Source organism: Myiozetetes cayanensis, unplaced genomic scaffold (genome assembly GCF_022539395.1).
Source record: "Myiozetetes cayanensis isolate MyiCay16 unplaced genomic scaffold, myiCay2020 scf33, whole genome shotgun sequence".
NCBI classification, from domain to species: Eukaryota; Metazoa; Chordata; class Aves; order Passeriformes; family Tyrannidae; genus Myiozetetes; species Myiozetetes cayanensis.
This window is the reverse complement of record NW_026087555.1, coordinates 3,964,457-3,980,898: the sequence shown is the minus strand read 5'-3', so window position 1 is coordinate 3,980,898 and position 16,442 is coordinate 3,964,457. Positions and strand designations below refer to the sequence as shown.

The following is a 16,442-nucleotide window of genomic DNA, read 5'->3' as shown; positions in this document are numbered from 1 at the left end:
GCATAATTCAGGGCAGCACACACAAGCAGGCTAGAATTGAGGGACATAGAGAAGAGGTATGCACTCTTACCACTGTTAATCCATTCTCCAGCCACATCTTTGGAGTATTGGGATGGGTGCTGATACCTTTTGTGCCTTTCCACAGTAGACTGGAAAAGTGGCAGACACACCCCATGCCTTTTAAGTGTTAGAATCTGACGTTTGGCTTTGAAAAGCTTTTGTCTTCCCTTCTGTTTGTGAGAATCCTGCTCCACGTTTGAGCATGCTCTGCTGCAGCAGAATAAATAAACTTGCTACACATCTTTGCTACATGTTGTTATTTCAGCATCTCAAACTCAACCACTCAGCATCAGTTTTCCAAGTATGAAAAGAAATAAATAGAATGCTGTGTTAAATGATATGCAAAACTGGTATATTAATACTAAGAAGAAAGAGGAAAGGAAGTTGCTAATATTACTCTTGAGATCTGTAAGCAGTACTTGATCTAGTATTTAAAATGACAGTTCAGAATTTTATGAGAAAGGTACAATTTGCTAAAGAGTATGAATATTTAAAAAATATTTCTTCTGTAGCATCCCTGGTGGGATGAACAGAGGCAGGGCAAGGAGACGCTGAATAAACAGGTACAGTGATTTGCACATTTTGACAGCCCAGTCAAAACAGTGAGTTGCCTCCAGCTGCTGTATGCTTTAACGCTTTTTTGCTGAGTGAAACTCCTAATTAATTTCCTTTCTTATTCTGAGTTCCCCCTGGATTCTGTGCATTGAAGAGGAGAGTGTCTGCAGACTGTGCCCCTGGGGCAAATCTGCAGGGAAGTAGAGGGGAGGGAAAGGGGAGATGGGCAAATAGAAATTAACAATACTTGTGATGTGGGCATGCAAAAATAGAGGAAACAGATGAGAGAGATGAGGAAAACAAGGAAGTTAATATACCTGAAATTGCCATGTGTAGGTGGTAGTAATTTGCCTTCAGTTAAGAGCATTCTTTCTGAAAGCTTGTCTTTACAAATGGGTCACTGTAGTTAATGTTGTGTTATTTTTTCAGAGCTCTTTGGCTCTAAATTACTTTCTGGGCTTACACCAGTAGCTGGGTCAGCTGTTCCACAACTACCTTCCCTGCTTCTATCAATCCTGTGTACTAACAGCGAGAGTTGATGTGAAGAAATTCCTAGCAGAGCCATTGCTATGAGAGCTGACTGATAGGCAGGGAACCCTGGGAGGTCAAGGTGGTTCCCTCTGAGTTACCAGCACTGGCTCTGGGAACAGCTAATGGCCCCGGACTGTTACGCAGCATCTCTGGAGTATTGCTTCTCAGGAAATAAAATTATATATAGCAGATGCTCGCTGATATAAATTGCCCTAGCTCTACAGATGTTTAGGAAGCGGCGAGAGCAGCTGAGAAGCTTTCCCTACAAGGCTTTTAGAAGCTGTCATAATGTGTGTAATTACAATTAGCATTGGTGATCTAGTTTTATTGGAAAAATGTTTGTCAGCAATAAAACAGGTTTCTTTAGTATGCCAATAATAAGGGAGAGTGAGAAAAATTTTTGAGGTCAGAAACATGAGCATGATGAAAATATATTCCTCCCTTTTTCCCAAGGGGATCTGGGATAATGAGCTTTTTATGCAATACAATTCCATTTCTAATTCTTTTAAAAGCAGGAATGGGAAATCCGTTGTACCTCTGTGTGTATTACTCTCTTCATGCAAAAGAGGTTTAAAATGATTAATGTTCAGCAGGACCTTATGTTTAAAATACTGTTACAAGCATGGCTCATGTGATTTTTAACTGTATAGTATTTAGGAGATGACTTGGCTTGAGAATAAAAGAGGGCGTTTTGAGCACCAGTATTTTCTCTGTTGTTCATGTGACAAAGGTGCAGTCTGGATTTTTCAGTCTTAGTTGCTGAAATGAAGGCAGTTGAAATAGCGATTGTTGCATGTAGCACTACTTGTAAATCCTAAACTATAACAAAAAATGTTCTCCAAGTCTTCAGCACTGCTAAGGTATGCCTGTAACTGGTATTTTTAACTGCACATTCTTTATATCAGTCTGAATTAGCCTGGATTTTGGCAGAGCAGGATGAGAAATACAGTGCTAGCTCTTCCCACTTTTAACCTAGACTGAGCACTTTGGTGAATTTTCCTCTTGCAGATGTGTACCTTGTGTAACAGTGAGATCTTAGGGTAGAATGTGTGTCAAAAGGTTACAAATTCACACCTACCTAATTCCACAATAGTTCCCATATATAGACATGTCCTAATACTAATAGTGTGTGTGGATAATGGGTCTGTTTGTATAGCTTAGTACTATTAATAGTGAATGTATCACAGTTGACTTAATTGATATTCTTCTGTCTGGCTGAAGGGACCTACATCAAAGGAGGCTGAAGCAAAGTAAGCAGGATATGAACCATGGCAAAAATGAAGCATCTCTGGAGGCAATTCCAAAGACCATTAAGAGAACAGTTCATTAACTATTAATGTATTTCCGTGCTGCCAGCTAGGCCTGTTTTTCCCAAGGCCCAAAAGCACACTAAGCTATTAAAAATGTTGTATCAACTCCGGAGGATATGCAGAGTAAAGGTGGACTGCTTTGGATGCACAGGAGCCAGCAGGGGCTGAGTAAATCTGCAGTAGTTGACAGGACCAGGCGCACTTACCAGCTTAGGTTCTCAGTCCACAGTCCAGCAAATGTGACCATGTGGCAAAGCAGGCTTTACTGGCTTGGGCACACAACAGTGTACATATACTGCTGTGCTAGATCTGGAGGTGGCTTGGTCCATGCAGAACTAGCTCCAGGCATCATCAAGCTCCTCAGCATATCAATTGGCTGCCTTGCATTCACAAGGTAGACATTCCCCAAACTGTTCAGCTACAGCCCCAGTGATTCTCCTCTGTCTTTCTCGTAGGATTGTGGCCACAGAAGAGAATTGGAGGCAGGTGGGTTTGAGCGTCCTTTGAAAGAGGCAACGGGTGGAGAAGGAAGTGACCCACCTACTCATTTTATACCTAGCAGGTAAAGGAAGTCTGGAAGATAGAGGTTTAGGTAGCTATATCATTGCTCACCAGAGGCACTGACAGGCACTGGCAGTTTCCAGCTGTAGTAGGGCTTGCTATGTTAATGCAATTGGAAAGGACTGCCAGCTCCCAGCCTTGGGATCCATGCTAACACTACAGCTCCAGGTTTCACTCAGACAAAAATGAAGATAATGGCAGAGGAGAATACCTTCCCTATGATTTGGGCTGGCAGGTGAGAATAGGTTCATGGTAGTTGACAGGCCCATTTAGTTCTATGTTGAGAAACATTAAGTGAGAGCTGGTTCTTTGAGAGTTGTACCCACAAGGGAAAAGAGAGATCACAGCTGAGGTTTACTTCTGAGCTGTCATGACACTGTGGCCTGTAATTGAAGTTGGAGGGGAAGCAATTGTGGAAGTCGGCTATGAGGTGGGGGGTGGGGGGGTGGGTGGGTGTGGGTGTACACCGGTAGAAATGTGGAATAAACTTCAAACAAATTTAATATTGAGAAGGGACCTTTGCTATTTAAGTCATTTTGGGTCTGAATCTTACACTGATGAAATGAGCTGGGTTACCAGATCTAAAGAGATGTCTTCTGTTTGTTCAGGTAATAAGTACATGGCACACAGTAGCCATAAAACTACTCCCCGGGCAGCGCAGCAGTGCATTTCTGTCTTTTTTTTGGCACACATAGAACTGACTTATGCTGGCCTATAGTGACTGCACTCTTTCTGTTCAAAATTACACAGCTGTAATTTAAGTCCATTGAGTGGATGTCCTCAGTTCCACAGCTGTGCCCGATTCCCCAGTCAGGACTCTGTGCTACCTGGGGTATCACTTTTCGATTTGCTTTTAGGTTGAATTTGAGTTGTTGAAATTGAGCCTGTGCTCTGTGCCTGTAAACTGGGAAAAAGGATTGACCAAGATTAGTGAGTTCACTTGTTCTTCCTGAGATCTAACACTTTTAAAATGTGGGACTTAATCATCTTAATATTGAAGTTGAAGCAATTTTTGCGATCACGGCAGGGAGAAGGACTACATGAGAACCATAACTATATTGCTACCACGGGTCAGAAATTATTGTTGTCATTACAATCAGGGAATTGTGGAAAAATCCTTCTCCATTTTTTATATACATATTTTAGGAATAGTTGTGTAGAAGAACTTCATTCTTCGGTGTAGATTCTGTGTTCTGTGTTAATCATGTACACATAGAGGTAGGTGGTGTGTGGTGCTGTGGATTTACAGTGTGGCAGGGTTTTGTTTCCTCACAGTTTCTGGACAATCTTTTTAAAAATGTAAACAAATTACTTGTATTCTGCTTCTCTGCTATTCAAGTTCTACTGTCAAGGCAGACAGGAAGAAAGAAAAATAAAAAAGGAAAGCCCAGCTACAGTTACAGTATCTGTTCTTTGTTCAAACCCTGTAATCTCAGTAGGCCTATATAAACCCTACTTTTTGTAAACTTGTTATTCCAGTACACTATAGTAGGACCATAATTGCACATGGAAACATGCTTCAGGCAAGTAATGCTTTCTGATACTTCAGTAATGCTTTGCAATACTTAACCTAGTTGTTACTGTGGGAAGAACCAAATCCACTGCAACTCAGCAAAAGCCATTAAAAAAGGCAGAATGGCAGGAGATAATGTCTGTGCTGGTGAACACAAATCAAAAGGCTTGTTGCAACCACTGATTTCCTACTTAGGGCTTTAAAAAAAATTAGGAAATAATCATTTGTGAACAATAGGTATAAATTTTTTATTGATTTTGATATGAAATACTTGCGTATGGAAGAGGGATAGATAGTTTATAGGTGTGTGTTGAACACGTTAAAACAAGTCAGCAGGATTACTTTGACTTGACCTGAGAAGCTGGAGTCAAATCAGTGACCCTTCTGAGGGCAGCAGTCATGTTCATATGATGGCTCATACTGAGAGTGGTAATGTTTAACTGAAGGCCTGTGATTCCTGTTGTCTTCTGTCTTTATCTGCAGTGGCTTAAACAATGGACACTTTTTGACCCTGCATGTCAGAAAAGGATAAATTATCCGCTCATCAGAGGCGAGTCAAAGTCCCTAAAAGGTATGCAAGTGTAATCTGGGGCAGTTCTAATACATTAAGTGACACTGCTTTAGAATGGCATAACTGGTATAACCAAGAGCAAGGTTTTGCTCAAACAGTAAATGTTTGCTAAGAAATTATGGTGGACTTTGGCAATAAATGGGAAGATGTGAGGTTAAAGGAAAACACAGAATCTTTAATCATGCAGGTCCTGATTAAAGGCCCTTAAAGATTTGTTAAAGACTTTAATTTGGGGTCAAATGTGGCCTACAGTCAACAGAAGACAGTACACAGAAGAACTTTCGGTCATAGGGAAGATAGGATTTCAGTCAGGCACCAGCGTGAATCCAAGAGGATTGTATTTCAATTTTGTTGACTGCAAACCAAATTTAATTAATTCAGTCTAACCAATGAGGTATGTGTAATCAACAAATTATTAAAAGGAAAAGCATCTCAACTCCTAAGAGGGGTTTTAAAAAAGGGGTTACATAGGTTTAGTCTAGGGGCCAGCAGTGAAAGCCCAGCACACAGTGCTGTACCAGAGAAGAGAAAGCAATAAAACAATCCATGCAGCCCACTTTTGTGCCATTTCATATGCAGCAACTATATGTAAGTCTTTTAAATTAACACAGGTCTCTTATCAAGCCAAGAAATAACACATATTGGTCGGAACTTCTGTGGCTTCTCACACTTTGTATTGCAGGCTCTCCACCACTAAATGTGGCTATTTGTGAGTGAAAACAGCTGTGTTATGCTTAAACTGCTTCATAAATCATGCTAACTGTTTCATAAATTAGCTGAAGCCCTGCAATGCATGTGCACACCCATGCTGGTCACTGATACCAGTGTGTGCTGTATCCTATTACTCAGCAAGCACATTTGCTTTTTGAGTGGTAGCCTGGGTCCTGTAATTTACAACAATAATTACTATTGCAACCTCTTTGCAGTGTTCATGTCCCCAAGTGCCCTGTGCAAGGCCCAGGCAGCGCTGCTCTTGTAGCTTCCTTGCTTTGTACTGACAGCACAACCTCCTGTTCAAGTCAACCTTTTGGAGAACACACTCAGACCTGTTCCTAGGAGGAATGATGTTCTGTTTTGCTTCAACAGATTATTGACAGTTTGCATGGATAACTTAGTGATCCAAACTCCCTTATCAATAGTCCTCCTCCCTTACTTCCTTTTTTTATGATTATATTTCCTTAAACTTTCTACCTTCTTAGGCAAGGCCCAGACAACTTGCCACAGTCTTCACAGTTTACTGGTTGTTCAGTGATTAAACTCTGGCCACCCACTATACTGGGTTTACTTCCTGATTTTTGGCACTGACTGTTTAAGGGAATGGTAATTTGCCTTAGTGTTCCATATGTTGGGGCAGCAGGCATTGTACCAGGGGGTTGACATAAGATGCACAGAACATGTAGTCATTTTATGCAGCATGGGTGCTCTGAGGCAAGGAAAGGTGCTGCAAGGAAACCTTCAATATTGTACAGCAATCCCAGGATGGAGGTATTTAAATTTTTTTTTGTAAGAATTTTCTACCAAGACATCAAATATTTTATTCTTTGTCTGATTAAAATATTAGCAACTAGGAAAACTTAGGATGAGAGATATTTACAAACTTACATCTCCTGGTGCACTGGAAATATAAACTAAAGGTAGATATTACAGTTGAAATTTTTACTTTTGTATTTTGGGGGGGGGGGTGTCGGGTTTTGGTTTGGTTGGTTTTTGTGGGTTTTTTAACTTCACTGAATACATTTTTGTTGAACTCTTACCGTAGAAGCACCACTTTAAAATGAATATTCCCTAACTTCACATTAAGAGCCCTTGAAAATACAATTTCTCCTTTCGGAAATCTTTTTTATTTCTCACAGTGAGAGTCAGGAGGGAGAGAGGTTGCACTTTTTTATTGTCTTCTTAGCAGTAAGCAACAGGTTTGCCATGATTTGAGGTAGCCAGTGTACTACATGAGAGGCAGTACTTACACCCCTATGTTTAGTGCAATTCTTAGTCCATACTCCTGTTTGTCTTCAAAATGTCTCTCATATATTATCTCACAGTAGTTCTAAATTATTTTCATACTATTATTATTATAATTTCATCATCAACATTGCATAAATGCATTATCACTATGAGAGAAATTTATTTTTACAATAGCATCATCCTTTTGGGCCTGATAGTAGAAAACATGTGATTTACATTATACTATAGTGGGGTGAGGAGAGAGTGATAGAACCAACAGGATTTTTAAAAAAGAAACACCTACAGCAGTGTATCGACTGGCACACTGGCAGTGAGAAAATTGCATGGTACTTCTCAAAAAAAAAAAAAAAGGTACAAAATTTCTTATAAATCCTGTGTAAAGATGCAATTTTAAAGGGGTTAGTAAAGAAATGTTATACCATCCAGAATAAAAACACCTACCAAGAAAGGATACACGGTTGCCAACACAGATCTGAATAGCCAGTCACTAGCAAGTGCTGACGGGGTAACTGCACTAGCCCAGGAATTAGTATTTAGCTCTTTGCTGTCCAAATCCCTCAGTGCTGTTAATGTGTTTTCAGCACAGCATGGCCACTGTAAAGCAGCCATCCTGTTATAGTGTAGCATGTATTTGCAGAGTTTTCAGGATCCTTAGTTAGACTACTCTAACGACAAGCTGTGGGGTTACGTCTCAGCTGTGGGTTTGACCACAGGGAAGAGCAGTGAGACAAACCCAGGGACACTGTTGAGACTGCTGCCTCCATGAAACACCAGGAGGTATGAAACCAACATGGCAGATACTGCTCTCAACACTGCGTGGAGTTCAACTGAAAGAAACTGCAGTGCACTTAATAATTATCCCAGGCCAAATTCTTCCTGGTTTTACTACACTTTATATCCAGTAGAATTGTGTAGTATTAAGGTACTGCAATACAGCACACACATACTCAGCAATGCTTTAGACTCATTAGCCAGTTGTGGCAGCAAGAAGCTCAGCACAGTCTATTTCAGTCTACTCTTAGTATGGTAGTTTTATCTTTTGGCCAATCAAAACTCAAAATCCCCACTGGAAACCTGAGAAGAATAAGAGTAGTGATGGGAGAGACCTGACAACGCACAGGATGTGTGAGATGGGAAAATAGTAAGAAGGCAAGAGAGATGTCATCCTTCTAGAAGCAATGTGGTCATGAAACCCTATTCTCAGCACTGCAAAAGCTTTCAGGCATCTGTCTGCTCTGTGAGTACAGATATACTGTCACAACCATGTACTGTGCAGGCAGAATGTCTTATTTTTCACAGACCATTCAATGCGGAAATTGGTTGGTGTGGTGAAGGAGGAGGTACCAGTGCATCACAGGATACAGGGCTTGTAGCTCAAGTCATGAAGCTAAGAGCTCACTGCTTCAGAGGGGGAATGTCCAGGAATTTAGGATTCAATGCAAAATTCTTTTTACTTGCAGTTCATACAGTGCCTGGCCTAACTCCTCCCTAGGAAGCAGGCACAAAGTCCTGCACAGAGTGAGGACAGAGCTAAAAGCTCTGCATTGGATCCTCAAGTGACACATGGTTCCCACTGCTTTATTGTAGTTTTGAGTATATTTTATGGAGCTACCTGAAGCTTGTGTGGATATGCTTTCATCATGGAAATAAAACCAAACAAAACATATACTTCCCTTTCAAGCACAAATCTTGATAGAGCTCTCAGAAAAAAACCCAAAAACTTAAAAGATTGAGAGAAATGCTATCCTTGCAAATATCTGACATACTTCCAGTTGCAAGAGCAAAACATGACCTTCTTGCTTCAGTATGATAAAAAAAAAAACAAACTCCACAAGTACTTATGCTACAGCATATTTAATTTGTTTATAAAATATAATATAGGAGCAGACATTTCTTTCAAGTGAACATCATTGTGTGTTTACCTATCAAAGTCTGCAATCTCCCATACAGCAGCCTTAATTGTTTGCATTACTTGAAAGATTAATGCAACTTAAAAGGTTTATTATGTCATCAGCCTAACTGTTTAATTGTTTGAAGTGTTGTTTTTTGATAAACTGATTTTCATAGGGGTGGCAGCTATGTAGAAGATTTCTTCTTACCTCTACTATTGATTGTAATCCAAGTCATAAGGAACGGAAACAAAAACCCCAAGCCTTTTACCCTGTAAAACTAAATCCATTTCTGGCTCTCCTGGAATAAAAGTCAGAAATGTCCTAAATTTTTATGTGTGTATATATATATATATAGGAAATGAGTTAGTTGTTACAAAGATAAAAGAGAAAGCTAACTTGGGCTTTGCAACCCTCTAGATAATTGTTAAACCTCTCCCTCCCCCCATCTCTTTTTTTTTTTTTCTCTTTGTGGAGATGGAGGGGCAATTGAAAGGCAATAAAGTGAAAGAAAAATATAAAGTTGATTGTATTAAGACCTGAGTGTCTGAGAGGTAACAGTACTGGGAAATTTCCATGTACCAAGTAGTATGGTCTGATAAAAGAAGACATTTAAATGCTACTTTCAAGACAGCTGTTCCAGTGGTAGGAACATATAGGATTGCGTCATGAAAACAAACCTCAGATAATTGCTGGGAAATCACCCCAAACTGCAGAGAGGAAAGGAATCAGTTGAACTACATACTATTTCTTTTTTGTCCAGAGGTTGTGGAGTGACACTGAGCAGCTAAACGTCAGGGATGCTTTCTTCCTACCTTGGGAATGTATGTTGCACTTGATCACATATCAGAGCTTTCTTGCTCTTGATGAAAAATGCCTGGAAAGGACTAATTCCATCTTTAAGGTAAACTCCAGACCTACTAACTGTTTCATCTCCACAAAAGGAAGGGCATCTTGAAGGTCTTCAGTGTAACTTGATGGCACTCTTAGCAGTGACCCCTCTTACCCTTGTAAAATTTCCTCCTGGGCAATTGTAAATAATCTTTCCCCACAAGGTCCTAATAGCCATTGCTAAAATGATCCTGGGCTTCTTCTCATCTGCTGACTCAGTTGATTTCTCAGGTTTTCTGTGGACCACTAACAACTCAGACCAAGTATCTGCACTCATGAAGCCACATTGCAGAAAATTACTAACACTAAATGAAAAGCAGTTGCAGAATAAACCTTGCAAATGTAGAGAGCTGTGATCCAAATCCAGGAAATGTGTGTTTGGATAAAACCTGAAGTCCTGAGCTTTTCATATGTATATTAATCTTAGCAAGAACTGACCTACTCTACTGAAATTATGCTAACATATTATCAGGTTAAGAATAACTTGGAAAAAAACCACCCCAAAACTGTAGCAGTTATTAAGATAATAAATAATAAGTCCCATAGGGACCATAGTGACACCAACGTGGTGTGTAACAAGAAGTCTTTTTTATTCAAGGAGTCCCAGCTTATATAGCAGTTTCAAATGTTGCCACGTCACACAGGTAACTTAAGCCAATCTCATATAAGCATTCAACAGAGCATGTGTGACAGAGTACTTAGAACTACAACTCCCAGGATGCTTTGCAGCACCTGGTATAACCAGGCCCCATAATTCCCCCATTTTTATTAATAAGAAGATAAAAAAAACAAGTGTAAATTTAAAAAACAGTGCAATTCTTAACAAAACGTTTTTCACTTGACATAGTAAACTTATTTCTTGATTAAACCTTATTTACCTAAGGGTCTTCTGTAATTGGGTAGAACAAAAACCTTTATCAATCTGAGGGTTTACACATAACTGGGGAAAACTTACTTTATTAAAACACAAGGAAAAGTTTAAAGGAGTAATATCATGTTTTGAGTTGTCTTTTATTAAGACGATGTATTAGAGGTAGTGTTTGTATAAGGTGTAAATGGTTCACATACATTCATACATTCACACAATTTCTCTTTCACTCATTCGGGTGGCCACCCCAATCATTCTTCATTCATGCATACATGTAATCTTTATTTTGTTTTCATATTCTAGCTATACGACTTAAACTTTTATGTAGTGTTTGGTCAGAATGAAAATTGTTTGACTCAGGATTTACTTACTTAATTACATGCATATTCTCACCCTCTACTCCCTTTTTTTTGTTGTGAATATTGAAAGTTAATGAATTTAAAGGTATAATACTGGTAAGTAGTGTGTATATTTCTGAGTGTGTACTTAGAAAAATGAATAGGTAAGTTACTATTACAATAGAAATTCTTAAAGATGCAAATTAGTACTTAAACGAGATAGTTACAAACTTAAACTTATTTAGATATATTTAAGAACTTAACAATTTTAAACAATACTCAGTAAATGTGACTATTAGTAATTTAAACAAAGCTACAGGGAAATTAGAAACTTAAAAATGTATTAATAAGGCAATGTTGAATTTTTCTCTCTTATTAGTGTAAATAGAAAACTAAAGACAGTTAACTAAATTATTTTAGACAAAAACATTCGTAATAATTTCTAGGGGCTTATATGTAAAACATGTAAAAACAGTCAGTAATATACTGTTTCTATAGTTTTGGCCCCGGCCCGGGTCTTTGCCCGGGCCGCTGCCGCCTCTCTCACGGGGGTGGGGAGGCGGCGTTGTCACTGTTGACGCTCCCGGAGGAGCCGGAGTCGCTGCGGCCATGGCCCGGTCCGCTCACGGTGGGGGTCATGTCGCTGGTCATCGCCACCGGGCCTCGGCTTGGCCTGGCGCCGCTCCCCCGTGGCGGCTGAGTGGCGGCGCCGCGCTGTGCCGCGTGTGCGGCTGTCCTGGGCCGCGCTGCTGTGGCCGCGTGGTCCGCTTCAGGGGAGCGGCGGCACGGGCGGGCTGGCTCGTGTAGTGGAACGCGGCCGTCAGCTCTAGGCATGGCCTGGCTGCCAGCACGGGCTGCCCGCGTTCCAGGTGCAGGCAGGTGGCGAAGGCCTCGCAGCTTGCGCCGCCGACACGCGCTCGCCGAAGCCGCTGCGCCGCCCCAGCTTCATTTACAAACTTGTGCCACAGTCCTGGTGTAAACCTGTTCGGCCGCCCCGCAGCTTCCCCTCAGGCACGGCGGCTGTCCCCCCAGGCCGGGGTTCCACGCGGAGCTCCGCCGGGAGCTCCACGCGGGTCGGGGGCACGGAGGGAGTCGCCGCCAGCTGCGGTGGGGCTTCCACGCTCGGGTCACCGCCTCCCTTTCGGCCGCGCCTCGGCCCGCTTGTGGCCTCCGGGCAGAGGCGTCCCGCGGCAGCGCCGCTCCAGCCACCTGGCCCCCTCCACGCTGTGCGCCGGGCCCGCCGCTCCCGATGGTGCCGCCGCCGCTGCCGCCATCTGGGTTTGCGCAGGAACCGCCGCCGCAGCCTGGTCGACACCAGCCGGTACCGCGAGAGAAAGCCCCCGTCGCCGCCGAGCCTCGGCCCGGGGGGGCCGCAGCCGCCGCCAGCAGTCCTGCGGAGCCTCGCGCAACTCCGCCCCCAGCCTGTCTCGCCGCAGCTGCCGAGCGTCCCGACAGCCTCATGCCTCGCGCCGCCCCGCTGCTTGCTCCGACCCGCTAACTGTGCGAGGGCCGCTACAGCAGCACGGAACTTCGCAAGCAGTCTTGACCTTGCTAATCTGAATTGCCGCTCCTGGCCCCATTTACAAACCTACGTTACACCCCCGGCGCAAGCCTGTTCGGTCGCTTGGTTCTCCGCTCGTAGTCTCGAGCGGCTCCACGCCGCTCCGAGACGCTCTGTCACGGCGTCTGGTATCATGGGCGTGTGGTCCTCTAGTTGCATTAGGAAGTCCACGAACGCTGTGGTGGACACCGCGGGCTTCATGTCGCCGTTGGCCGCAGGCGGGACATACATGCCGTTGGACGTGGTCCCGTCTGGGGGAGCGGTCACGGACAACGGCACGGACCCCCTCTCGCCGACTGCGCCACCCTCGGCGCCCTGCGCCGTCCCAACGCCCCTGCCCGGCGCCGCCCCGGGCGCGGCGCTGCCCGCAGCAGCCGGGTTGGGTTTGCTGCCTTTGGCGGGCGCGGGCGGGGGCGCCGCGGTGGGCACGGGGTCCGCATTGGTGCTGTCGCTTATGGCCCCGGCTCCGCTCAGCCGTTTCGGCTCAGAGTTTCCTCAATCCCGCCGCTGCCATGGTCCACGATGGGGCGTCCTCGCGGCGAGGCGGGGGTACTTGGTCCGTGGTCGCTGTTTCGCGCCACGCACCTTGCGGCTATCACGTTTTCCATCTTTTTTAAACATCGCGCCGCTGATGCTGGTAGGCACAGCAGCTGTTGCTTAGCTACCGGCTCCCAGCACAGACCATGTTCCATGCATGCCTCCAGCAGAGGCAGTCCACAACATGGCCACGAGACAGGAAGAGAATGCACTACTTCTTGCTCCCGGCATGGGCAAGGTGGCGCCGCCCATGCTTCGGTGTCGTCTCCACGTGTCTGCAGGTTTTTAATGGCTTGGGGATTCAAAGTTTGTTCCCTTTTACAGTCACACAATCCGCGACACGCACCTTCTTCCTGGAATTCACGCACAAAAAGGTATATTCTAAGGCTTTTCTTCCGTGCTCTCGGACCCCCTCCCCCTTTCCACACTGCAGTAGCACGTGGAGTTCCATGCTTTACAATATTTGGGGGAGGGGAAGATCCAAAGTTTCTCTCTGTGGACGAGTTCTCTTGCGAGGGTTTTAAAGTGTCCACCTTTTTTACTTCTGTTTTCTCTCTGCTTCTCCACCCCTCTTTCCAAGCAATTTCACTAAGAACTGTAAATAACAGCAGTCCTAAAACAGTTATTTTCATCAATTTTAAAAGTCCAGCTATTTTATGTTTGTTAACTTGTCTCCAAAGTCTTTTCAATATTAAGCTTAAGGCTTTTGCAATATTCTGCGGTTCACGTGAATTAAAAGTTTTCATTTTTTCTCTTTTTTTGTTTTCTTTTTTCTCCTGCCCTCTCACCTGGGACGTAGATTTTTCTTCTCGAGAGCATTCTCTCAAAACATAGGCAATTTCCTACCGAGTTCAGGCCTTTTTTCAAGCTCAATCGCGGTTTCTCCCGTCTACGCCCATCAGAGTTTCCTTTCCTCTGGTACCTGGCGTTTATTTCTTTTTCACGGCGGACGTCCCTCAGCGTTATTATAGGCTGGTTCCTGACGTCCGTATTTCTTCCTGATTCAGGATAAGGCTTAGGTCCCTGTTCCGGGCGCCATATGTAGCAGTTATTAATATAATAAATAATAAGTCCCATAGGGACCATAGTGACACCAACGTGGTGTGTAACAAGAGGTCTTTTTTATTCAAGGAGTCCCAGCTTATATAGCAGTTTCAAATGTTGCCACATCACACAGGTAACTTCTTAAGCCAATCTCATATAAGCATTCAACAGAGCATGTGTGACAGAGTACTTAGAACTACAACTCCCAGGATGCTTTGCAGCACCTGGTGTAACCAGACCGCATACAAGACAAGCAAAACTAAACAAACCACATCTATCTTTAAAATGCTTTCTCACATGCAATTCAAGTGTTTGATCCTAACACTGAATGCTATTATTTGGCACATAAAACTTGTTAAATATGTGAATTACTAGTGTTTTAAGCTGATATAGTGGAAGGAAAGCCTGGTCTCATTATCTTCAATCTCAGTGAGAATCGTGCGTTTAAAAAAACTGTTAAAGACTGCAGTGATTTCAAGCTTCAAAGACTTTTTTTTTTTTTAGAAGAGCAGTAGATAAATAATAATAATGGCCAGTCTTCGCGAGCAAAGATCCGGGGAAGGTCTTTACACCTTCCAGCCTGCACATTGGATTTTTTAGGTGAGACACAGTGTGCGCGGAACTGAGCCCACCCTTTAATCCTGAGGTTCATCTGCCGGGGCCAAGCAAGCTTGGACGGTGGCAGCGAGGTCCTCAGGACGTAGATGGGTTGCCTTTTTAAGGGCTAACGAGCTCCATCTGCCCGGGAGTGGCCCTGACCGGGAATTGAACCCGGGCCTCAGCGGTGACAGCACCGCGCCCTTACCACTAGACCACCAGGGGCTCCAGATAAATACATAGTGATATATAAACAGAGAGTACTCCATCTGTATCTGTCAATATAAATGAGACTTCCTGAGAGATGTATAAAAGGGCATTTTATTCTTTCCTATTTGACTCCAGTTACCACAGCATTTCTTCATTGTAACTATCTATTCTTACTAAGTAGCTAAGGTTAGCTGTAGCAGCAGCCACAATAGCATAAATTATATTATCAGTGAGGCAGTTCTTCTGAATACTGATACAACACAAAGAAGAAAACCCTCACAGACTGTAATGCACATTAGGAAGTCATTTTTGGTAGTCAGTGGGAGGGTGTATTGTTGTATCTCATAGAGACAAGAGTAATCATATTGTACTATTTATGCAGACGTTTTTCTGGCATGGAATTTAGTTGTGCAGGCTCAATACAAAATTTCAAGGGTGTGGTGGTGCCTCCTCTTCGGGCTGCTTTATGATCTCCAGAATTCTCTTTAGACCTTGGCCTTGATTAATGGCTCTTGGGAAGTTAAGCTTCCTTGAATTTCTTAGAAACACTGTCTGTACAAGGAACTTCCGTTGCCTAAACCAAGGAAGGGGACAAGAGATAATCAGTTTCTCTGGATAGCCTTGGAACATCACTTGCATGAATCATAGCTTGAAACAATATTATTGTTACTGGACTTCTGAAAAATTCTAGTAATTATTGTCTTGGATTATGACTGGGATAGAGATTGACTGATGACTAACTTCCATCATTGTGGAATCCTACAAACAGGCATCCTAAGTGAGGCTCTTTGAGGTCTCCTGGACCACAGTGGGCTGCAACCAGCATCTCCCTCTGAGTGGGACACCTCTCGGAGCTTGCCAGCTCTCAAGTTTGCAATAATTGGAGGATCATCACCAAAAACTGATGGTGGAGCCTAGGTTGATACCCCTAATCCTCGAGGCTCAAACTTTTCCCACTGGGAAATGCAGAGGCATTTGACTTGAGTATTTCACTGAACTCAAGGGGAATTTTTTAACATATTGTCATAGTTCGGATTTTTAGCAAGGAATTTTTCTTTCCCCCTGCTGTGTGTGTGTGCTCTGTATATGGGCCATTAGTTGAACAAAAGAATAGGCCTGAGTCCACTAATGGCTGAGATTTGTTTCCTTGACAACGAAGGGGGGGAGTTGGCTGGTGTGTGACTGGAAGGGGGTGGAGGCGGGGGGGGGGGGGGAGTCTCTCTCTGCCTAGAGGAGAGCCTGCTGCGGGCTGCAGACACTGCCGGGTTCCTTTGTCTCTTTCCTGTCGGAGGGGAGTTCTGGCTGCTGCTCTTGGCTCAGCTGTGGCTGGCTGCAGGCCCTGCTTACAACGGACCCTAATCAGCTGAAGTTTGTGAGTTTTCTTCCATTGGGAGAACTTTCTGTTTTATGGCTGTTGTTTTCCTTCCCCTTCTTTCCCCCCCCC

At 43.5% G+C, this 16,442-nt stretch overlaps 1 protein-coding gene across 1 annotated transcript; it reads right to left on the bottom strand.

The window, feature by feature from the left end:
• Positions 1–12,637: 12,637 nt before the first annotated feature.
• LOC126646159 (transcription initiation factor TFIID subunit 10-like) lies at positions 12,638–13,231 on the bottom strand. Its single transcript, XM_050327257.1, has 2 exons — positions 13,164–13,231; positions 12,638–13,061 (listed from the first exon to the last, which is right to left on the bottom strand). The coding sequence occupies exons 1-2, from the start codon at positions 13,229–13,231 to the stop codon at positions 12,638–12,640; spliced, it is 492 nt and encodes a 163-aa protein (XP_050183214.1).
• Between the last annotated feature and the right edge of the window lie 3,211 nt (positions 13,232–16,442).

Coding starts and splice junctions, on each gene's coding strand:
- LOC126646159 (XM_050327257.1), bottom strand. CDS start 13,231: ATGTTTAAAAAAGATGGAAAACGTGATAGCCGCAAGGTGCGTGGCGCG. Junction 13,062..13,163: donor AAACAGCGACCACGGACCAA/GTACCCCCGCCT, acceptor CGGGGCCATAAG/CGACAGCACCAATGCGGACC.